Source organism: Lepisosteus platostomus, chromosome 23 (assembly GCF_059453375.1).
Source record: "Lepisosteus platostomus isolate fLepPlt1 chromosome 23, fLepPlt1.hap1, whole genome shotgun sequence".
Classification (NCBI taxonomy): domain Eukaryota; kingdom Metazoa; phylum Chordata; class Actinopteri; order Semionotiformes; family Lepisosteidae; genus Lepisosteus; species Lepisosteus platostomus.
In genome coordinates this window covers 4,724,110-4,749,894 of record NC_142633.1, presented here as the reverse complement: position 1 = coordinate 4,749,894, position 25,785 = coordinate 4,724,110, and the positions used below count along the sequence as shown (strand labels likewise).

Sequence of the window (25,785 nt, the reverse complement as noted above, 5' to 3'; positions counted from 1 at the left end):
AAACAAACAATGAGTAATTAAAGTACAGGTGATGTTAAAAGTAAGTGGACCCTTAATTTCATTAGCTCAATTAGGTACTGTAGATCTTTGGGCCTGAGTTGGGAGGGTCCAACTTTATATAAAGATCAAAAAGTGAGTTTGTGAGTTTGGTCTTCACCAAATAGCCATGTGGAAACAAGTCATGCCACAATGCAAGGAAATCTATGGCCTCAGAAAAAGAAGTACCGTACATCAGTTCAGAATGATTTATAAAACTGTTTCTTAGGTACTCCACCAATCAACGAAAGACAGACTACAAATAGAAAATGTTCAAGAGTCTTCATAGTATACACGTTACTTACTTAGCTAGCATTTGCCCAGGGAAATTGTCACATTCTGTCCCGAAGACTGCAGCTAATAAAACCTAAAATGTTCAAGCTTTTCTTCCATTGAAAATCTCCTAGTTTGTAGATCCCAAGGTTGCTCACTCTCACGATCCTAATCCGTCCTCTTAAGGGTGCTCCGGCTTTTTCTTATTTTGCTGATTACGTGCACCTGCCCCCAATCCTGCCCCTCCTTATTTAAGTCTGGCGCTCTCGCTATTCTGGGCTCAGCATTGGGGGATGGAAGCCAGGAAGCCTGCCTACCAGCGGGTCCAGGAGTGACCTGACGGCATAAGCTTCATCACGGTGTCTTGACCATCTGAGTCCAGGGCTCGGAGCACCTGGCTTCGTCATCCTGTTTTTATTCCCCATCCCTGTACTGGATCCCATTCTGGTTTTTAACCTTGTCTTGTTTTCGTCTCGGATGGAACACCCAGTTTTGGACCTTGTACTTGGATTTCCCCCCCCAGACACCTTGGACTTGTCTGCCTTGGTCACGCCTCCTGAGCACCAGTCCACTGTTGTCACGCACCCTTGTTTGTCAACCTGCCCTGATCCTCGTCGTCTCCTCCCCGTTGTCCCACTCCACTTACTTCCAGATTATACAGTCTGCATAGGTTCCTGAACTAAGCTTCACAGGAGCCTGGATTAGCTCCTGTTACACCCACCACCAGGACTATAGTTTAAGTGCAGATCAAATTAACAGCTAAAGATATATTTCAGAGTATTGTGAGACAATGTTTAAACCTTGCTGTGTGTAACATGGAGTGGCAAGGTTAATGGAATGGACAAAAATAATTACTTGTAAAATACAAATGACAGATGGGGAAATTCATAAAAAAGAAAATTATGGCTGTATTCAGTTAGCAATGGTGTATGAGCTTATTAGCTATGTTATTTCAAACAAGGGTAATTATTCTTTGTTAATTAGCATGCTTGAAAAAGGAAGTACTACAATGAATATGTAATTACTAACCCTGAGACTATAAATTGTCTCTTTTATATTTTATATCTGTAGCTTTTGACGGACAATATCTTAATGAAACATGCTGATTAGAGTAATTAAAGACAGCCAACAACAGATCTTTTCCTGTTAATTACATTTAAAGCAAGCAGGACAGGATGATATGTGATCTTATTACAGCTCAGTCTGTCTTTATTATCCATAACTTCAAACGCTCCAGCATGAATTGTTCACTTAGTAGTCAGAGTCAAGCAAAAAATATTCCTTAGATGTTCTCAACACTGATTTAATAATCTATTGTGATTAACCAAGTAATAACTAGGACTGCAATTCTGAAATTTCTGAGTGTTTCTGCATCTTACCTATAAAGGATACACAAGAAGTGAAAACTCTACTTGTCCACTGTCATCCTTTTTATTTTGACAATATAGTATATTGCACACTTTCACTGCAGTGTTGAAATTCATCCAATATGTACAACATGGCAGTGCTCTGCTGATTTGCACTAAAAACTGAACATGTTTTTTCAAGGTTCCACAGATAAATCTTACTTTTCAAACTTTGCTGGAAAAAATAACTATATTCTTTAAAACTCAAAGCGTACCGCTTTCCTAGGTACTTAAAATGTATAAAATATTTCTAGAACATATTAAACATTTCTTTGTAATAAGTACTAGAAAACCATTAGTGATTATTTTATTATGTATTTAAATCTTTCAGTAATGGTATCCCATACTTTTTAAAATTTTAAGTAAATCATTTCATGTGTTGTGCAAAGACAATGTGTTCATTGCGAATTTAAGATTTAATGCAAGTGTGCAAGGGTTTCTGTTTCTTTTCACTGAACACTGGCTGAAAAGAAATTTTATTTCTTCTTTTATTTCTTCAGGAAACATTTATAAAAATATGACATGTTGTCCAACGTGTTGTTACAAGTGATCAAAGCTTCTCTTCCTCTTCATTTTTCAGATAAGAGGTAAAGGATGACCACATTTCCTGTTCGAATACTTTAAGTATCACGAGAGGACATCTGTTTTCAGGCAGACATCTGTCTAGCTTCCTAGTACTGGCTTTTCTTACATGTGTCTCTCAGCATGCCTTGTGTACAACAGCAGTGTGAACAGTATTTCTGAGATATTTTGTTTGAACACATGCAAGGCTACATTATTGTGATTTAAGATGGTCAGCCCTACCTCATAGTTCACAGTACATTCTGCAAAGTTCTATGATGCTCTTTGTGTAATTAAGAATCATGTTTAACCACTTATCTGTGCATGTGGTTCTTTCTCTTTGATATCTGCTTTCTTATGTTACTTTCTTCTAATTTCAGTTTTCCTTGCAGAAAAACATACAGAGAAAGAAACACATGCACAGTGTAACCAGGTGATTTGTGCAGGCTGGGTTAGATCTCCGCTACGATCTCCAGTACTTCTGTCCTGTGAATACCTCTGGAAATGCTCCCTTTTCTTTCTAATATTTTTAGAAAATAAACTTTTAAATAAGAGATCCCATGGGAATTTCTTCTCCGTGCGCCTGTGACTACAGACCGCCAACAGAGAAGTTCTCGGCACTGAGATGGACCTGCAGGTCATTACTATAGTCAGGCTGCTTAGGGACTCATGGCATAGACACCATCAAGGAGTCTCCCAGTGGCTTCATGGGAATTATTGTTCCTAAGCTAAGCAGCATTTGTGAGCTATCACAGTTTCTGTACCTGGCGCCCTATGATTGATGTTAACCAGCGCATGCTGGCAGTGGCTACTGCTTGCTATGGGAAGTATTAAGACAGGGTTACACTAACAACAGCTAACAGAATGTTAGAACCAAAATTAAATGTTATTTTTTAACTTGCTGTATAGGGACTGTTCCGTAGCCGGGAGGCAGGGATCGTAACAGGGACAAGGCATATTATTTCATATAGAATTAAATTTTATTAAAGATTTTTAATAATCTTTGTGTGTCAGAACACACAAATCTTTGACCAAACAGCCTGATGATGTCTGTGCAATGAAATAGCAATGTGGCTAAGAGGCCCCTCTGATAAGGGACAGCATAAAGCTGTATCAATACTGTACATTTAATAATATATATAGTGCAGATAGGCTCCAGCGAGTCTCCAGGCTGGTATCTTCCCAAAACCACAGATCAAACGTCACTGTCTGTAGGGTGGGTACCAGATGTATACCTGATAGCATCTCAACCCACTGGTGATGTTACACCTTAAAATCAAGAATCCAACATATTTTTCTCTGGGTGACCACTGGCTTCTAATCTCTCTCCATCTAAACTGACAAAATAACTTTTACAACCACATGGTTGCAAGCAGGTTGCAAGGAGCTACTTTGGCACAGTGGCCTGAGGCCAACACAAGCTGCTAGGCAATGCCGAGCAAAAGCCCTTTCTCTCTCTCCTCTGTTTGCACAGGGACCCTCCCAGCTCAAATCTTCCCAGCTCTAGATTACCAGATACCAGTATGAATTTTAAACTCCTCAAGGAACACAAATCTTTTGAGTATAAAACTTCATTATTTACACAATAATTCTTGAGAGTTGAACTGTCATCCTAAACAGAAGTTTGATGTTTAGCTCATGATAGTAAATGCATATTTATTTGTGTCTGAGAATATACAGTAATTGTGATTTAGTTTTATGATATCAGATATTACTGATAGAACTTACAGGCTAGACTTTAACACATTACAGTTGATGAGTATTTTAACTCTGAAGTTCTTAACTCTGATCTTTGTAATCCCTGAGTTAAAGATCAGATTTTGTATTACAACAGATTGTTATTCTATTATGTTTGTTGCTAGTTATGCATGTTTTGGTTATATCAATAAATTGTACAATATATGGTATATTTTGAATCAATGTGTGATACTATAAAATGTTATGTTTGATTGGTTCCTAAAAGTCGTCACAATGTTCTGTTAAGATTTCTAATTGTTACAAAAAATTAAAAACCACATCTCCTACTCTATACAAATCACATTGTAGGTCTTGCAATGTTTTTGTAGAAATAGAATTTATAGTAATTGGTCTCTATTCTCCAATTGGTCACTAACTGACCACTTACTGAATAGTGTAGCAGCAATGCTTATTAATAAGACTTTAGTGCTTTCCTAAATGAGGCCCCATCTCTCTTCCTTATCTCTGTGGTGCTGGCCACAGAGAAGCATTCATGTTGGAATGTTACTTTAATGATAAGGAGCAGCTCCCAACTAGGGATGCACTCAGCCATGCCTGGCTATCATGATCAATTCTGGGCTGCAGTCCTAGATGTCAGAGGTCATTGTTACTCATCCTTAGAAGTGACCAACCAATCAGGAACCTCCAGGGCTTGGTAACCCCATGTGGGTCTCAAATGCCCGCCAAAATTTCAACCAATCATCACCTGTCTTGGTTCTAGTTTAAAAGATACAGCAGAGCTCAGAATTTCATTCCTCCGACCACTCTTGCGCTCTTCACGTGACTACCAGCACTGTTGTCTGAGTGTGGGACATGGAACTTTGTTCCAAGCGTGAGCCAGAGGATGCCCATACGTACAAACAGATCTGCCAAAGTTTTGTCCGAAAAAAGACTTTGTGAATCGCTAGCACGCCCGCCGAATCCGCCCGATCAATGGAAGCATTATGGTAGGACCCTTGTCAACAACTGGATACTCTTGTCCAGAAGTACCCGCTACGCTTGAAGCAAATCAAGTTTTTTCCCCCAAAAGAGTGACTTCATCGGACCCGCGGTCGCCCTATGTGCATAGAGAGAGACCCTACTACTAGTCAGCTGGACTACTAGTAGGTCCTTGAGAAAGACACTGTCTAGCGCATCGCTGACAACTCCTCCTAATTTCTCTAACTTGGAACAGCATCAGTACTGACACCGAGCCACCTTCACGCCAATTGGACAGAGTTTGCAACAGAGCCTGCCAGCTGGTCTTTGGTGTCCATGCTGGGAAATACGAATCCATATCTGGATAAGTAAACCTCTCGAGAAAGTGCATCTTGAGAATTCAATTGTTACTTCAACATAAGTTGATATCAATTTAAATCATATAAGTAATGTATTTACTTTTTGAGAATCTAATGTAGAAGTTCAATTAATGAGACTGATCAACGATAGTATAGTGAAATGGTATACTGAAGTATATTCTTTGTTTTGTATCTCTTTGTGATTATATACCTTGCATTTTGATAACCCTCACAGTAAGATCTGCCATCTATATCCAGGCAGACTGTTATATGTTTTATATGCACAATTTATGTATTGAATATGTGTATTGAATATGTGTGTGTGTGTCGCTGATTGATTGATTTTCTAATAGCCCTACAAGAATCACCTTGTGGTTCCTTTATTGTCCCAGTAAATTCACAAAACTCGTACAACAGTTTACCGGAGATTCTAGATGTACTGTATGTTAAGTAGCTGATTGCATATTTCATTAAAAATATTTATGTATATATACATACAATTCGTGGATAATATACATAATATATCACTATTTCCTTTTGGGTGTTAGTGTAATATTGTTATATTATATTGTTATATTGTACAGTATTATAGTGTTATATTGTTATGTATTCATTTTTTTTTAATTATCTAAAATTTCTTTGCAGTGTATGCAGAAGAGCATAGACTTTTTGATTTAACTGTAAAGCTGTGATTGATGGTAACTAGAAAGATTTTTTATTGATCAATATCTGTAGAATGAGTGGCACCAGAAGATTAAAAAAATGCATTATCAATCTCAATGCACATCAAGATTTTTTATTATGATCTAAAGCTGCATTTACCAATTCCGATCAATAAAAAGGCTACTTTTCAGAGCTGTTTATAGGCAAAGGATGAAAAGCCCATTTTTCTCTCTCATAAAAAAATCGTAGGATTTATCCGACTAGTTCTTGTTGACACATTTCACTATTAGGGTCTGCAGATATCAACAATGGACAAAATTAACTCCATTTGTGATGGGGATTGACAGGGAAGAGAGTTAATTGTGAGCAATCAATACATTTTTAATTTTATCATGTACCGTACTTCATCATCCTAAGCATATTTTCAAAGTGGTTTGTAAATAGTTATGTTGCAAGAATATATAGTGAAGCACAAAAGTACTTTAATTTTAAACACATGACATTAGACTGCAAACCTCATGACAGAAAAACACTTCTTTACAGATTCATAAGACATTTTTTAGACATTTACAGTGCAAAATCAGAGAAACACCATTGGTTTGGAGTACATTTTTAAATACAAATGCAAGGAAGTTACAAATAAAAGGCTGTTGGAAACCTATCTTACTTGGACTGGAAAGCTTTCATAACCTGAGCTACAGTACATCAGGAAATGTAGCAGTATTGACAATATGCAGATACTGTAGCCGACTGCACCACATAGCAATTTCATATCTGCTCGGCCACTTCTCCTTGCACAGGCTATCCGATTCCTGAGAGCACCCACTACACTCACAGATCAGCATAAGGCAGAGATTCAATCATTGTGATTTTTAATCTATATGCTGCTCTGAATTACAAAAAAGGTAAGAGTAACCCCTGTTTCTCAGGTTCAAACAAAAGTGAACAAGAAAAAAGGTTATTTGCAATGGATACACAAAAAATAAATTAATAAGCAACAGTCCTCAACAACCAGAAGAGTCAAAATAATCCTAAGGATTGTACTTTAAATATTTCACTGTCTATTTTTTGCTCTGTCATGTGCCAAGTTGGGAACAATAAAAAATCTTCCAGAAAGCACTATTTTCCATTAGAACAAGTAATAGGTTTATTCCATGCTGAAAAAAAAGAAGAAAGAGAACACAACGTCCACGGCCGAAACGTTGTGTTCTCTTTCTTCTTTTTTTCAGCATGGAATAAACCTATTACTTGTTCCTTTGCAGCCTGTGCATGCTGACGCAGCTACCCACCCGAACTATTTTCCATTATGCCACTTTCCATCATACTATTTAATCTAAAAGACAAAAACTTCTGCACCAGGACTACCTTCCATGCTGAACACAGTCTGACACACACAGTACCACCACTCTGGAAAGTGAGGACCATTACAAAGCCTAAATTAGTCACAGCAACATTCATGTTTGCAACCTACAGTGATGTTGCACTGATTCTGTTGCAGCAGTAGTCTCATGCTTAGCTGCTGTCTTAGTCTGCTTTACATAATTGTTTTCAAAAGGACATTGATGCCCTTTATTGGGACTTCTGGGGGACTTCAGGCTCTGAAGATTTGTTCTCTGCTTCTATCTGCAAATGAGATCAGGGTCATCAGTTTGATTTCACCCTGTCTAGTGGCCATAGTGAAGTTACTGTGTTTTTTTAATGCACGTGTTTTTAAGCCATCTGTTGCCAATTCATTAAACAAATAAATACAAAGTCAGTTAGAATCATTAACACTGCTGATACTGTAGGTATTGTTGTAGCTAAATTATCCAAATTAATAATATATAATAAATAATTCCTTAAATGTATATAACACTTTTCTGGAATAGCTTGCTGTCCAAATAAATCTGTAGTATCTATGCTTTTGAGTTTTAGACAAATCAACATAAATCTTCCCAGGAGGTGTTGTGTCTCAATCTCAGTTTACAAAGGGAACCCCTGTTGATAATTTATTGATCTGTAAATGTATTTAACATATCATTTCATTTGAAACTGCAGTTTTAACACACTTTTTAACAAGCTTAATTAATGGAGACTGGTTATTATTTACCAAAAATATTAGAAGCAATTTGCTTCTATTAGCTCAACATGTAAATAAAAGGAAAAAATTCCAGATATTACTTGCTTCAGTAAAGGGTGAATGTCTTGAAGAAGCCTGCATAGAGTATGTGATTGTCCTTGATAGTGCAACACATTCTCCTACCCCAAACAGGCAGACTTTTCAGAGTCTAGATGCTCCCCCGCCTCATTTGAGTGACGCTTCACTTTGACCACTCTGATTTGCATTTCTAATTCAGGGCAATGCCAGATTCAAAAGGTCAGACAGGTCCTAACAGCATCTCCCCTTGAAGCCAGCACAAAATGAACCCTCCCACATTCTGTCAGACACAGTGTAACTCATACATAATATATGCAACTTCTGTGTGACTGTGCAGCTAATGCAAGAATGTAAAATTTATGAGAATGCGTATGCATGATACTGCATAGTAAATATATTTTACAATACAAGGAGAAACCGGATTTATAGGTATTTCATGCATTAAAATTACATAAAAGGAAAGGGCCACTAGATCTGCAGAAAAAATATGAATGGGCAACTTATGTCCTAGTGTTAATTTTGTTTTGTTTTTATTCACTGTGATGATTAATTTGGAATCTTAGAGCAATATCTGTAACAAATGGACCTCAAACTACTGTATGTACTACCCTACCTGTTTAAAAAACGGAGGCAACTGTGTTGCATAAATATTTATCTTTAAAATAAGGTGTTGAATCTTAATATTAGAGGTGGGATTTCATTTTATGTGCAGGAAGGATTCTTTCTCATTTTTCAGAGCATCTAGAATTCCAACATATTGGGTAACATGGTGAAAAAATACTGCTATCCTTCCATCCTAAAGCAAATGTGGAAAAGGCAGCTGAAAATATTTTTGATGTTACCCAGAAAAAGGATGTTACATCCCCAGACATTACTAAGTTTAAGGAGATTTTAATACTTACACACTAAAAACTAGACTTGGCACTCGTTAACAATACTGTATATGACCTGCTCCTGCTCCTTATTAAATACTACTTTTCAGCCTGATCTATCAGCCACTGTTCAAGAGGAAAAAATGGAGACAAGAACAGTAAAGTCTGGGACAAACAAGCACTGCACAGCTACAGAGTTGCTTTGAGTTCATGCAATGGAAAACGTTTAAAGACATATCGAAGGTATTCATAAACTTGCTGATGTACTATCGTATTACATTTCTTTCTGTATAGACTCAATCACTCCTATCAAAACGAAAACTTTATTTTTTTCCTAATAACAAACACCAGGTAACCAAGAGTCTCAAAAACATACTCCCTCAAAAGGGGTACACAGATCTCAGAAGGAGGTGAAATGGGAGATCAGTAAAGCTCAGGATCAATATAAGGAGAAAAATAGAGCATACCGTAGCAATGGGTGATACCAGAATGGTATGGCAGGACATTAAATCCATGACCAATGTCTCTCAAGAAGGTAATAGTAACACTGTACTAAATGGCATGGATGGGCAACAGCTGGCAAATGATTTAAATGTGTGTTACATCCAATTTGAATTAAAACCCACAAACACTTTTGTTAACAGTGCTGATTTCCCAGTATCCAGGCACTTTATTACATTTTTATTAAAATTGACACAGCAGAGGTGCATAAGCAGTTTAGGAGAATTAAATGTAAGAAAAAAGGAGATTTGCATAATGTGTGTGGAAGAGTTCTGCAATCTTGTGCAGATGAGCTATGTGATATTTTTAGTCTTCCTTCTGAAATGTCCTCAAATTTACAAATCATCCCCTCTCTGGGGAAGAGTCTATTATTATTCCCATTCCAAAAACTGCCAAACCGAGTGAGCTTAACAGCTACAGGCCAGTTGCTTTCACATCTCTCCCACTGAAAGGTCTAGAGAGAATAGTGAAGCAACACACTATAAAGAGCGCACAGGACATTACAGACGCCCTGCAGTTTTCACACAGAGAAAGACAGGAGTAGATGACGCAGTACCCATGTTGTTAAATCTGGTCTATCGGCATCTTAACCAAGCAAAGACATTTGTAAGAATTTTATTTTAGATTTTTATCTGCCTTCAATCAAATACAGCCAATGTTGCTAGCACAGAAACTCTCAAAGAATTCCAGTTTAAAGAGTAACTTGATAAAATGTATTCTATACTTCTTAACAAACAGGTCAAACAGCGGAATTGGATATCTGATATTCGCTACACTGACACTAATGGTCAGACTGTTAAAATTGTCAATGTCTACCAATACTTGGGACTGGTCATAGACACAAATCTGAGATGGGAGAAATGTTGCGATGCCATCTGTAAGAAAAAAGCTTACAGATACTTTTTTTTCTTAGGAAGGTCAGCTGTTTCAGGATAATAGATAGAGTAGAACTATTTTAACACTTTTATGTTAAGTCATTTATTATTTATTTTAAGTCATTTATTGAAAGTGTCAAAACATACTGTCTTAGTTTGGCAACATCAGTACCATTTATTGTAATTGGATGGGAAGATTGTGAAAATAAACAGCAAAATAATTGAGCCAAATCAAATCAGTTTAAATACAGGGAAGAGCATTATGAGGTGTGTGACTCACCCCCTCCAATGTGAATTAACATTACTTCCATCTGGGAGACACCTCTGTGTCCCCATTTGTAAAAGTAACTCAGGAGACCACAGACAGGCATCTCATTCCGTTTGCTGATGACACGGCTCTGGTCATCTTATTAAAGGACCCCAAAAAACATTGTACCATATTCTAACATTATTTGTAACAAAAGTCTCTGTTGCTTTCCTTTGCTTTAAGGAATTCGTCATTGAGAAAGTATAAATGTGTCTAAAGCTATAATAGTCAATAAACCTTTGTATATGTGTCCATCTATCCAGGATCAGTGTCACACTTAAACCTGATGTTCAACCTAGAGTCTATTCTTTTCGTAAGGGGGTGCAGAGCAAGACTGTGCCCTGGATAGGATACTAGTCCATTACAAGGCATGCACACAAGGACAATTTAAAGACACCAAAAGTGGAGCAAATGAGAGATATCTGTGTATTTGTGAATTTGAAGACAGATGACATGCAAGATCTACATAGAAAGAGTGCCAGCTCAAAATCCAAACCAATAAATAATATGTCCAGTTTTGACTTATGCAATGGCAGCTTACATTAGAATATTATACCTGCAGTTTATGCAGGTAGCAAAAGAATAGAATAGGAAGCACTGAACTAGAAAATGCCACTTATTAAAAATACTTTTTTGTTGACACATCATTTACAACTTTATGACTAAATGTTAGGATAAGTAATTAGAATTTAAATCAATGGGGTTTTATGTTGTGCTCTATCCAGCACATTGTACCATTTTGTCAGGGGATATCATGTTAAAATTGTATAATGTACTTTTAAGACTGCTGTCCACTGTTAAATATGATTACTGGGACTGTAGAACTGTCAATCCCTCTTAGCTTCTGCTGCTTTAGTTGGAACTTCTTTAGTTCCCTTAAGTACTCCTTAATTCCATTGGTACTAAATGTGTAAGATGTGTTCAACACAATCCTTTAAAATCTTATGAAAGGTACAGTATACAGTACCTATGTTTTAACTGGTTTCCATTCTCATATTGTACTATTCAGGGCCCTCTTTTTCAATTCTTTTCATTCCTTTTTAATTGCTTTATTTTGTATTCTAGATTTCAATCTACCACATGGTTGAGAAGACACCAGCTTGTGGGCTAAGCACCACAGCTGAGCTGGTCAATGAGGGTCTTTGCTCACATATACTGGTTCAGATAGTGCCAAGGTCGCTCTGGATTGGGACACCACTCTGCATTAATCAGTGTACACTGACAGAACACTAATTCTCAATTTTTACATTGTATATTAATTAGCCCTTGGATTAGCCTTTTGCCTGTCACTTGCCAGATTCAAGTTACTGATTGTTCGGAGGTCATTTGTGCTTTAAAAAAATCTACATGCAAGACAATATTACCCTAATAAAAAAATTGATGATAGAAGATAAAATTGGACAGTACAGTATCTTTGGATGTGTTGAAAAAAATAACTTAAAAACATGACAAAAACATAGGGAAGACAGCTAGGTTTCTGTTTTAGTTTCTTCCAAGAATATTTTTCTACATTTCTTTCCTAACCTCCTGCAGTTTGTATTGAATGCAAACATTTCTAGAGAGGTAACACATCACAAATGACAATGCTGGGCATTTTCTGTAGTTATAAACTGTGCATATTTGAAACAATGCTTGTCTAGATCATCTTCTTTCTGCAGTGCTTTGGAAATTAAAATCTAAAACCATCAGACTCTTAAGACCACCTTGAAATAAAAAAAATATTGCAGTTGTCTTGTCTTTCTCAAACACTTGTCTTTCTCACACCTGAAGAAGGCTCCACGGCCGAAACGTTGTGTTTTCTTTCTTCTTTTTTTCAGCATGGAATAAACCTATTACTTGTTCCTTCGCAGCCCACGCATGCTAACCCAGCTACCCACCTAAAATATTGCAGTGTCAATCAGAGAGGCTTTATTACTGCAGTACAGTACATTAACCATTTTTTGTAGTATTCATTATGCTTTTAGTAAAATCCCTGAAAGTTCAGTGGATAATTTGTGAATGATGTTCTTTTTCATATCAAGAAAAACCTTTGACTGCTATTTAAATTGTATAAATACTTCCAGAAAGAAGTAAACAAGTGTAAATTACACAAATTGCTGAAAATGAATTTTGAAGAATTGATCATTTACTAATACCACCCTAGCAGCAGGAAGTGTGCCCCCAGAAAGAGACTGTAGCCTGAGGGCTTAACGGACATCTTACTATCTTAAAGTAGCATACCTGTTCACACAAGTTTATTAATTATTCATAACAGCTTCAGAACAAAAGTGTGCATAGAATCACATTTTATGAAAATGAGCAAACCTCATTCTTTACAAAGAAACTTTTTTATGTCTATACAATATTCTCACATAAGCCTTTCACGCACATTAGCCTTTATGTTTTATGTTTTTAAATGACAATAAGTCCTTTCAAACTATTGATTCTGGTTTACTGCCAAGGCTGGAAAGTGAGCCAAAAGACATATCTAAGCATTCCTATTTCTCTGCCAACTTTAGTGGAGCTTAAAAGACACTAAAAGTGAGAGTTGAAATCTTGATTCTGCATTTCCAAGAAGTTATTCTGTTTGGTTTTGACAGGTGATTGATGTGGAGGAATGTGTTGTACATGTATAACATGGTACACTAGATACAGAACCTGTTACAGAACATGACATCACACCCATGGAATCTGAGCTGTCCCACGGACATACTGTAGAAGAGCATAGAAGAGTTTTCCACCTCCTGGGGAGAGGAGCTGTGCAACATAAGGAACATGTGCAACCTCACGCACGTCTGAGGTGAGATGGAAACACAATATGTTATTCAAATCCTGATAAAGAACAGGCTGCGGTTTTTCGAATGCTGTTAATAAAGGCATATTTTTGTTTACTTACAGACTGTTGGAATTCAAATCTTTTTTATATCTTTACAGTTTGGAAAACTGGCTTTTGACAGATTACGTTTTTCCCTCAGATCTTTGTAAGATGTACAAAAACATTTAATTGCTGCTAAGTAATGTCCGAAAATTAGGTTACAGAGTATTGTTTCAGAAATCATCACTGGCAACAAACAATAAGAAAGAATAGTTACTACATTTGAAATATTAATGAATCAAAATGTGTGGTGGACTCAAATATTCCAATTTCATTAAAAACATCAACTGGAATGATGCATAAAAAGAAAAAGAAACAGAAACAGGGAGAAATATATCATAGAAGTTCACGTAGGGAGCTGCGTCAGCATGCATGGGCTGCAAAGGAGCAGGTACAGGTTTATTCTGTGCTGAAAAGAAAAGAAACACAACGTTTCAGCTGTTCACATACCTGAAGAAGCTCCACAGCTGAAACACTGTGTTTGGTTTCTTTTCCTTTAAGCATAGAATAAACCGCTACCTGTTCTGAAATATCTCACAGATGTATAGCTACAGCTTATAAATATTTATATCTGATCTCTGTTACAGTTGCCCCACTGCATCACGCCTCCACTCTGCACTGATTGCCGAGGAGACAGGATATGCAGAGGCTTTAGTGAAACATCACACACTACTAAGTGCTCTGGGGTCTTTAAACCACGTTTAGCCTCTCCTTTGTGATGTGACATTGATGCTGAGACCTTCACTTTACTTCCTGATCTACTGTACCTTACAGCTTCCCAGTGGATTTCCCTCTGTTCCTGGTTCCAGTTTCCTTGCCTGGCCTGGGCTCTGACTGGGAGCTCTGTAGCTCCGCCTGTGACTGTGCTGTCCACTGGATCCCTGGTGCAGAGTGCGGGCCAGAGGTCAGTTCTCTGCTTCTGATCTGGACCTCAGCAGATGACTCCCACAGCCGGGTCACTGACATGCCCCCCCTGTCCACCCTGACAGTGTGCACTGACCGCCCCCTCAAAGAGCATGTGCCTCGTTCAACCTGCCAGCCCACCTTACTTATGAGCCCCAACCCCCCTCCTTTGAGTATCCTACCCTGGCTCAAAGGTAGGACCCCTCTGTTTTGTGCGATGCTCTGGATGAAGCACAGCTCCAGACCCTGCTGGCTCTTTCTGCCCTTCAGCTGCCTTTCCTGTGTCCAGTTCCAACCCACGTGCTTGCATCATGAGCAATCCCAGCAGAGACTGTCCTTTTCCCCCTGGTGTTCTGTTCTCCTGGAGCCTGACCACCAGCACTCTGACAGTCTTGCCAGAGGTGCAGTGAGCTGGCTGCTCCTTTCTTGCTCTTGGATCTGTAATAACCCCAAGTCTGCCCCCATTCCCTGGTTATAACAATCCCACAATATTAGGCTGTTTGTGATTTTGTAGGTATGCTTACTATGGGATAACATCATGTTCCCCCATTAGACTATAAACAAGATTCAGCATAGACTTTGCAAGATTGTTTGATGCTTTTTCCCCAATGTGACTTACAATTGTACCCATTTATACAGCTGAGTACTTTACTGAAGATCTTAAAGAAATATTTTACTCAAGGGTATAATAGCAGTCCCATGCTAGATTTTAAATCCACAGTCTTTGAATTATAAGTACACTGCTCCATACAGCTGCCTATGGAATGCAAAACATATGACCGTTTATTGCTTTGTGTAAGTGGTGATGGGGTAGGAAATTTATACTGAGGATGAAAGCCTTATTTAAGCCTTTCCCAGGGATGTTTAATTATATTTTGAACACTGGTCATGTACTTATGGACAATGCCTTGAAAGTGATGCACATGTACAGTAATTTATGGAATACTTTTCATAAAGGCTCAAAGGAAACATATATGCACATTATATTGCCAGATGTTGGGTGTCATTTATGCATTATGCATCAATAACAAGAAAGCCTTTAATTTACTGTATGAGGATGTACTGTATATACATCTGTGTGAAAGTACTGTATGCCCAGCTCTATGTAGAGGAGATGTCATGCACTTGCAACAAGTTCTTAACAAATGCAATTCACAATGTTAATTGATAGAACATAGTTTACTTCCATTTGTGGCTTTCCTGGTACAGTATATGCAAAATGAAAATATTTAAAACTCCAATCAAGAGTTTTAAATTATGTGTAGCATGGAAATGTTTAGACATTTTACCGACAGACATGAGGGACAGGTACTAAATGTACTGAATTTATTAATTTCCAATTTGTTTTTGGTTGTTTTTTTAAAATGCAAAAATAACATAAACCACATCTTAAAGTTGTTTACTGTGCATATTACTAAACTCAAATATTATGCTTTTACTTCTCTAAACAAGCAGTATTGTTTTCCTAACTTCCGTACCCTTCAATAACCCAGGACCTGACCCAGGTCTGACAGGATCAGACAATACAGAATGGCACAGACAGTGCTTTTATAACACCATTGAACTAATGCTTCTATCTTTAATGTTTTACAAAGAAAAACAGAATGTGAATTCAGGTCCTTTGACAGTTTTATTACTAGCAATATTACTGGCTAAATAGCTGATGCTTTTTCATGTAACATTAGAAAAGTAGCTGAATTCCTCTCTGATCAGTTTGGCTGATGTCTAAAGAACATTTTTGCACAACGTGAAAATAGTAATTAAGAAATCAATAACCAGCAGTTAGGTATTAGTCTCAGGATCATGAACTATAAGATATTTAAAATTTACTCTGTGATGTCTGTGATGACTCATAAATCCCAAGTATGTCTGTGCTAATGGTTAGATGTTTGTATTTAATATAGGTCAAGTCATGAAAGATATTTTATTCACATCTCAATGTAAATCTGTACAGTGAATGTATCACATAACCATCACGCACTTAGAGGGACCTCACAACCTCACAACCCATAACACTCAATCAGCCAGATAAATATTTTCCTAATGGACTGCTGCCAGTCAGTCAATCTGTGCCTCCCTGTAACTTGCTGTAGCAATGAAAATGATTAAACATGCAATGGGAAAACTGAGTTTGTATCATCAGTTTAACACAGTTCTAATCGTCTACAATATAATTAATAGGTTTGGAAGACTTGCTTATATAACCATTATACACTGTACAGCATATACTATATAAAATACTTGCTAATATAACAATTTCATTTCCATACAATTGAGCTGACCTGGGGAAGCAGAAGCAGATACACAAGCAAGAATGTGTTGAAATTGAATCAGTACTGTAGAGGACTCTTCTACACAACAAATTTAATTAGAAAAGGATAGTTATAAGGGTGAAAAACAGCAAAATAATTTGACTGATCACAACATTATTACTTTAGTTAAAATAAGACTAGAGGAAGTCTACAAATTACAAATATTTACAAATATCTACAGATAGGCATCTGGTTGGATAGTCCTTTAACTTTCAAAACTACTATCAGTAAGTAACTATCAGTAAATTAAAGGCTAAAATCAAATCTAGACTTGGTTTACTTAAGCAATTCTAATTATGCACATAGTGCATTCCTGTAAAGATGCACCATTTTAAATACCTATACTTTTCATGTTGAATCCAAAGCTGTTCCTGTGAAATTTGATGTTTTATACAGAATGCTTCAATGTTCTATTTTATTTGTTGTTGTGATCCTTATTCTTTGATTGATTTTGCCCTTTCTGCATACTAGACACATGTTTCAAAGGTTTAAGTCATTTCACACATCTTTAATTGGAAAAAAGCTTTCTTTTGTTTATAATTTATTACAGTTCCCTGAGCCAGTGACTGAAATAATCTGCAGAGTAAACTGAAACTATCCACCTTGGTCTCTGAGGGAATTTCACTTCTGTGATTACATATTTTCTGACATTTGCAGTTGTTAACACTGCCATGTGCTGCTGTCTTACAGTTTGTCCTGTTATGGTACATATTGATTGTTCTTATCTTTCTGTACAGTTCTGTTGTCCATGCTACAATGGGGTGAGCTCCTTGGTCAGGTTGTCAAGATAAAGGAGAATTTGTTCTGGACTGACTTACTGTATCTGGTTTAAATAAACAACTGTTATTCAGAAGTCTTTCTCTCTACCTCATTTCTCTCATACCATGCCTTCAGTTCCTCCATTGTTTTCCTGTATCACCACATGTCCTGCTGCTGTCTAAGCCCCTGTGTCTCCAATCAATCGCCCCTCTTGACCTCTTCTCACTTATTAATATAGATGCCAGAGAACCGCAGCAAAGTCGTAATCAGAACTCAGATGATGCAGTGAAGCTGGGCATGCTCTGTACTGGAATGGAATGCCTCTAAGGAAACCCCAGTTGCTGCTCAGTGGTGCTCTTGCATCTGGTGAGGACACTGTGCTGTAGAAGGAGCTGTCTAATGTATAAATTGTTAAGGTATTGACTACTACATCATTAAAGTGATGATGTTAGTAGGGCTAATGTGTCCCCTTATTTCAATTGGCCATGTAATTTCACACTTCTCTACCTGAACTGTTGTGTAGTTGGGTTACTGGTGCATAATAACCCATGTTGCAGTACATGCTGTGGGATCCTTTGAGATGGTTCACTGATGCACTTTTCGTGCTGCACTGCACTGTATTTGTCCAGTGAGGCACACTGGTGCGATGAGTGATCTCATTGTCTGATTTTTTTAAGTTAGTACTATTTCTGAGGAACACAAAAAACAAATTGAACAGATTGGATTCAAAAGTTATTGGACAACAACTCCAGACAGAACGTTACTGCATTAACAGCTTTGGGAGTCACTTTGTGTCACAAGTGACGTTTCGGAGTACCAGGTTGGACCCTATGCAGCGCTGAGACTGTAGGCAGCTAGTGTTTGGCATCCAAATCCCAGGGGCGAAAGGCAGAAGTCGTGGTCGAGGTTGGAAGGCTAGGTCGGGTATCAGAAGAGTCAGTTCGAGAGTATCCAAATCCCAAACGCAAGACAAAGACGAAGTCAAAGCCAGAGAAAAACCAAGGTCGGGCAGGCAGAAATCAGGTCGAGAGTATTAAACGCGCACAAGAGAAAGCCAAAAGTTACTCTCAATAGTGAGAGGGGACTGAGTGGAGTAAGATGGTATAAATAGGGAAGAGCGTGAGAAAGGTAAACGCACGAATGCGGTTCGTGACATTTTGTTTGTTGAGAATACATTCACAACAATAAAAAAGGCAATAAAACACACTGATATCCTCTAGTAATAAATCTCCAGATTACTTTTATTGAGAATCTGAATTAAAAGTAAATGCTTCAGACTTTTTGTTTGTTCTGTTTTTGAACAGGGAACAAGTACGTAACATAAATGAGCAATGACTGATGATTGCAGAGAGGAACCAGGCATTTTGGATGTTCAAAACTAGAATGTTAGAGTAGACACCCTCACTCTGTGACCACCTTCAGTGAAGAAATCTAGATAACATTGCTCATTCACAGCCATGCCACAGAACACCGGTATACTACTACTACTACTACTACTGTTAATAAGAATAATAGTAAACAGCACGCAAGGAGGAGGTGTAGTGTTGCACAGTTGGGATGGCACAGGTAAGGCTTTAAAACTTGATTGAAGATGGGATATGGGATATGGAAATTGGGATGTACTGTAAATTCATATGAATATTCAACTGTAAGCATCACAATTTTTGTCTGTTTTTGTGGTTTCTGGCTAGATACAAGACCATTAAGTTAACATACTGTAAGAGCCCCTTTTCCATGATTCAAAAGTAAATGATGGATTCTATAGAATCAGCTTCAGAAATGTTCCTGGCCAGTGTATTTTAAAAAATCCAATGCCTTGTAAAAAGAAATTCCTCCATTTACAGTACATCCAAAATGTAATGCCTGTGATTTTTCACTGTTTTAAATTTTTATTGCTGAACTTTGTTAGTTTAGAATTTTAAATGTTTGCATCAACACCCCCCGAAAAAAAAAATCAACCCTTCATGAAGGGACACTGCAGAATCAGCTGGAGCTAATGCTTGCAGATGCCCTATACAGCAGACAGCTTTAATAGTCAAGAGACCACAGAGAGATGTATTGCTAAGAACAGAACAGCAGCGATAACAAATTAAAAGACCTAAGCACATTGAAGTCTCGGGGAGGTTAGATTGCCTGTAATTAGAAGTGGGAATCCAGAGCCACAGGAATCCAGTCCTACTGTGTTGAGTAAAAGGATAAGAGTGCCCTATTGACCATCCCATTGTTCCTGGGGGCAGGATTATCTTTAAATCTTTCTGCCTACAGTTAGTAAATGCAAATTATTCAAGAAGACAGATGTGCTCTCTTCAAAACATTTTCTACTAGAACAACATTAAAATATTAAAGCAAAGGATTTGTTTTCTAATCATGGCATCGTTACTGAGAGAAGTGTGTCTTTTATTTCCGCAATTGCCATTTTTACAGCTGGTAATTTCGCTAATGCTAAGGGGAAGGTGACAAAGAGACCTGATATAGCCTGACGGACCTCATTGACTATCAATTTCTGGTACAGTTTACAATGTTAAACTCTGCAAGTTATGTGGAGAAGACCTGCACACCTAGGGTTCTGAGCACTTTGAGACAGCACAGGTTTCAATGATGGCCTTTAACTGAAAGAAATTAATATGTACAGTAAATTGAGTACTTTACCTTTGCTCATTTGACATGGTGAAACACTAGTAGTCTTTTACAAATTCAAATTTTGTTTTATTTGATTCAAAAATGACTGAACTATCTGATGGCCAAGATATCTGGTTTTAGGCTCACAGTATTAGAGAAAGGCCTGTGAACCTCTAGATAACACCAACTCTTATAGGAAATAGTGTCTGAAATTAGTTAAAATTAAAGTAGCATAGGTACATCTCTAAAAATATTGGAATACCCGAAGAAGGAAATAATGGTGTGACAATTGTACATTTGAAGAAGTTCTTGCCACTTTTGCATGAAAAATTTAAATTTTCTTCAGTTAAACATCTGTCTTTATTGTAAACTTGATAAAAAACTACATTTAGACCATATGGAAGTCACCTGAAAACAACTGTAACATTATGTATCTCCATTTGTGAGCATTTTGCCTCTAGTTCTATACAAAATATAGAAAAACCACTCTGAACAGCATACTGAGTATCTTCTAAATGTTTTATCGCCAACATATATAATGAGACTGACAATTTGCAGAAAAGACAAGTTCTCCACCTCCAAAACATCTAGTCAGTTGTTCCTGAATGTGCTCAAAAGTCTATTTGTTGTGTATAGAAATGAACCAAAATCACCTCAAGCATTGAAATTGAATAATAATAATAATAATAATAATAATAATAATAATAATAATAAACCTTTTTAAAAAAGTGCCTTTAAAGGTGGCTTCTCAAAGTGTTTTACAGAATGAAAGCACTTAAGATTTTATTATTAATTAATCTTGGTAGATCCAAAATGACTTACATGTATGCCCATATATACAGCAATGCATTTCACTGGAGTAATCTAAGTGCCTTCCACAGTGGTGCCCCACTTGGGATCTGAACCCACAGCCTTATAATTACAAGGCCAGAGTGCTAACCACACTGCTACTGTACATACAGTACAAAATTATTGACCCTTGTGAAGTCATACGGTGGATATCATTAATACAGTATGCCCAGTATGTGTTTAGAGGAAATCCAGTTAATTCAGTTACACACATTTATTATTACATTGTTAATTAATTCATTCAGTGATTTAGTTTTGTTTGATCAATTTACCTACTGTATTTAATTTGTTGATGGTTTTGTCAACTTTACATCTTATTTGTAGGCAGTTAAATCAAGGCGTTTTACCATTTGATGCAGGCCAGTGAAGAAAAGACATTTCTCCAAATCTGAAGGGGGTTATTACCTGCTCTTGCAACTCAACATAACGGAACATCTGTGCAACTTTTGCTATACCGATCTTTTCACAGAAAACACCTCAGCATTTCTGTCCAAATCTTGTACACTCTTCACATTATTTACAAAATTGCATGCTGCTCAAAAAACATCAGCAAAAAGCAAGTATCTAAATAAATAATGTAATATCCAGATCTTCTCATTGATAGCAAATGGATAGTTGTTCAACTTTCAATACACTCTAGCGACACACCACTCTGGGATATTAAAGACAAAGAAGTTCTCTTCAATTTTGTCTGTGGAAATTATTTTTTCTTATTTCTGGCACAACAAAATAACCAACAAACTCATCATTAAGCATTTGCGTACTTTTAAAACATTTTTTCCAGATGTTTTGGCTATAGGGGTTTGAGACAGTGATTTGATTTCAACTATTAGTTATAGAAGCAATGTACTAATGAAACTGCACACCATTGCACTGTCTGTGCTAGATGCCCTTGCCATCTGAGCTATCACAGCTCCCTGTGAACAATAACAGAATAATCCAAATCCGTTGAGTATCACAAGACTTCTGTCAGGTTGATCAGCAGTAACTATGTAATTATATTAATAATTATATTAACCATTACTATAAGACAGTGACAAGGACAGTTTACATTGTAAAAAAAAACATTATTGGAGCTCAGCAAAAGGCTTAAATGAGGTGCTTTGGTCCATGATATAAATGTTTCATTTGTTACTTGTCTCGGTAAAACTATAAATAGCTGAAATTATTTGTGTAATTGTGGGGAGCACATAGTGAGGTTCTAAAAAAATACAGTGTCATGTATCAAGATATGTGATGCCACTGTGTATCTGTAATTTTTTTATTACTGTATATAATGAAGTGTAGATGAAGTTTCAAACTTAACTCTGAGTTTTGTAATGCCAGCTTGCACTCATGAATGCATGTGTGCCTTCTACTACATCATTCAAAGGCTCTTGAATGAAATGGAAGCACCTGTAGTTGCTGACACTGTGGTGCTGCGTCTGTAGCTGCTGCTAGAGGTGTCAGGTATTCTCAAGGACACACACCTGCACAAATGCAAGCTGACACTTTGAAAGTGAGTGTGGTCATCATATACTATACTGTACAAAACTGCCAACTTGTCTGGATGACAAGTATGAAAAGATAAATTATAGGCACATTACTATTTGTAGGAGCAGAGAGTGAAGTATGTTATTCCCTACTTGCTCTTGAATCAATTCAATGCTTTGAGAGTCTTAATTTTATGTCATTATCATTTAAAGGTGGGTCGAAAAATTATAAGATGAAAAAAACGACTCTTTGTCCTATAAGAAAATAAATATGATACTACATAAAAAGTTAAGGTACAATTCACAAGTCACTTGAAAAAAATATTTATAGAAGCAATTTTATTTCCTCTGTTTAATATATTGTTTTCAAACAAAATAACTCCTTGATTTCTAAGAACATTCTGGCAAGACCTTTGAACCAATTAATAATTTCCAAAGACTGCAAGTGTCCCATACAAAATTCAATTCACTGTTTTACTTTAAAAGAAACAAAAAGTCAGTTAGACATGAAAAAAATTACTTCTATGTTGAACTGATTTTGATTTACTTAAAATCTGCAATCTGATTGCTGATGTGGCAGTGTTAAGTCTTTGTAAGCACTATACAGTGCACTGTTGGTCAAGGTATTGCTGTTTTCATTTTGTTTATACAGTAAGGTTCTGAAACTATTATTAAGTAATCTTGTCAAATACACATCTAGATTTTTCTATAAACTACTGGTTTTACCCTTTAATTAAAAAAATCATACTCCTACGCTCTCATCTTTTCAATTTGCCTGCAAGTATATATATATTTTTGTCAGGCAATAAAAGGGAGAAACAAAAGGAAAGAAACATTAATCACCCCATGTTTTTTTTCACATGGTGGACTCAAAATGTAAAAACCAAGTGTATCGGCAAACACATTCATTTTCATTTGCACATGGAAGCAAGGGACTTTAGAACATCTAGTCTTTAAGATTTTTTTTTCTAAGAAAACAAAATACTTCACAACATTGTTTCCCTTCTTAGCTCTACAGAGGCAAAACAGTGACACATCACAGCAAGTCAAAGGTTTTTAAAAGTTCTTGTGCGCTAAGTAGCTTCCAAATAGAGGTCAAAGAATGCAGCAACAAGTCTTGGTCTCTTAGTCCACTGAGAGCAGCACAGTTCTTCCCTCCCTCTTGTTGCCTGCATTGCTGGTACAATCATATCCGTCACCCTTTTACAAGACATAATAATGCAATCTGCACATGTGGGTTTTGTCCCTCTGGTCTTTGACAACACATTGAAATTAGTTTCTCTTATTATACAACAGCTGTCCTTTCTGAATTGAGGATTCAGGTAGTATTTAATGTTCCTGCATGGAGGCTTTGTTGGTGAAAAGTTCTCCAGGAGCCATTAGGTGTGGCAGGTTCTTCTGATTCTGTTAGCTCACTCACCTTGTTTTATGTTCACTACTGAATACACTTCATGTTCTGTTCCAAATATCTTCTTCATGTACAAAAAAAGAACCAGTTTCCAGGAGATAGTTAAGGCAGTGTTCCACGGATATAAACAGGATGATAAGTTTGATTTATTGTAAAAAATAACAATGACGCAAAAGAAGCCAGGAGTCTCCATTGTTTGTTGTAAAGGAAACTCTAGCCATGTATCATTGAATTCTGTCCTCTTGTAACTAAGAATACTTATTTAATTTCAGAAGTTCATGTTGTTCAGTTAGTTTCACAAATACAAATGGAAGTTTCGAGTTGTGGCTGACCTCGGGAGCCGAGCCTACGATTATACGTGCACTGAGGGCACACTCCTGTTCAGCACTTGAGCTCTCATTAGTTGAACACTGGTCATAATCTTCTTTTGATGACCCATCAAGGTTACTCCAAGCTTCTGTATATCTCTGTTGTCAGAGAGAAGAACAGAAAGTGAAGTTACTAAGCAATGAATTAATAATGTTACAGCACATACAGTAAGTATAGGTATATAACTATATTATGTGTTACCATTTTCAATTCATTGAAGTTATCTTAATGGGATATTTTAACTAAAAAACAGAAAGACTGTGACATTGAAGGACATAGGGACACCTATACAGTACCTGTACCTGTATTGCACGTGAATTACACTTGAAGGCCTGAGAGCCTTTGTGCGTGTGGTTTTGGGTACTGTAAGGAAATACACTGTATTAGGTCAGTAGACATTAATGCTGCATCACTGGAATTTCCTCAAAGGTCTTTCTGAAACATTCTTATTTTAGACTGTTCAATAACGTCACATTTAATGTCTCCAGTAAACCTTTTTTAGCTATTTCTCTTTTCTTACTGAACATAAGAGAAAAGGATATTTTTTCCCTTGTAATTCTCATAATGTTAATGTACTACCATTTAAATATGAATGGTAATCTGAATGACAATCTGATCACAAACAGATTTTCCTTTCTAGATTATGCAATTCAAGGACTATTGTGAAAAGTTATAGTAACTGACAGTAAGGCTTGGTCTGATGTTATCTCATCATTCATTTCCTTTGTAATGGAGAGTTTCTTTTCATATAACCACTGATACAGGAAATGAATGCTGTTTACTTAACCTTCATCATTTATTACTCAAATATATATATAGAATATCATTTTCTATCACTTGAAGTTTTTGAAACTGAAACCATATTTATTTAACTTAATTGGATCTTCTTAGCTAGTGAAAAATAGCTTCAGTTCTTTAGTCTAATAGTACAATATACAGTGGCTCAAACAATATTAAATTGCCTTTTGGAAATTAGAGGCTTATGACTTTATAGAGAAACACATATTTTGCATTGACTGCAAAATATCTTCACATATCTTCATATCTTCACATGTACAGTATTAATATATGCTCCTCAAAACTTCATATACTTTTACTAGTTCCAGAGCTATTTTTTATCACAGCACAGATTGTCTGTGGTATGTAAAATATGTTTCTTTCTGTCTATAAAAAGAATTTATAGAAGCAGTAGAGCTGTAAAAGCCAGAAACCATCACTGGACATCAGCAAGTACTGCAGGGATAAACCACTAGGCAGTTCTCTTTGCCATGGGTACCTGCAAAATGGCACACAAGTTTAAACTGATGCAAGAAGAAAAACATGGGAATTTATCAGGATCCTCTGCCATAACAATGTAAAGTATTACCCTTGGGAAGATTACTTCCACTGGAGACGTTACTGTGCTGTGAAGAGCCTGTACCACACTGTGCCAAGGCTTTGTTCTGCTGCAGAGCTACCGTATGTACTGGTATGCAGTCAGCACAAACCCACTCAGACTGTAGTACACAGCTCGTACTATTGCAGTGGCTGAGAGAAGGTGACAAACTACAGGTCAGTTTCTTACACCTGCCTAATTGGAGACTAATGCCTGTAGA

The 25,785-nt window shown here is 36.9% G+C and overlaps 1 protein-coding gene across 1 annotated transcript in view; it reads right to left on the bottom strand.

Annotated features, from left to right (window-relative positions):
* Positions 1–20,428: 20,428 nt before the first annotated feature.
* The window catches only part of epha8 (eph receptor A8), a 259,838-nt gene continuing 254,481 nt past the window's right edge, over positions 20,429–25,785 (bottom strand). The window contains exon 17 of the mRNA XM_088616796.1: positions 20,429–24,288. Coding sequence (XP_088472922.1) covers positions 24,174–24,288 — 115 coding nt within the window. The 3' untranslated portion in view covers positions 20,429–24,173. The remainder of the gene's footprint in view (positions 24,289–25,785) is intronic.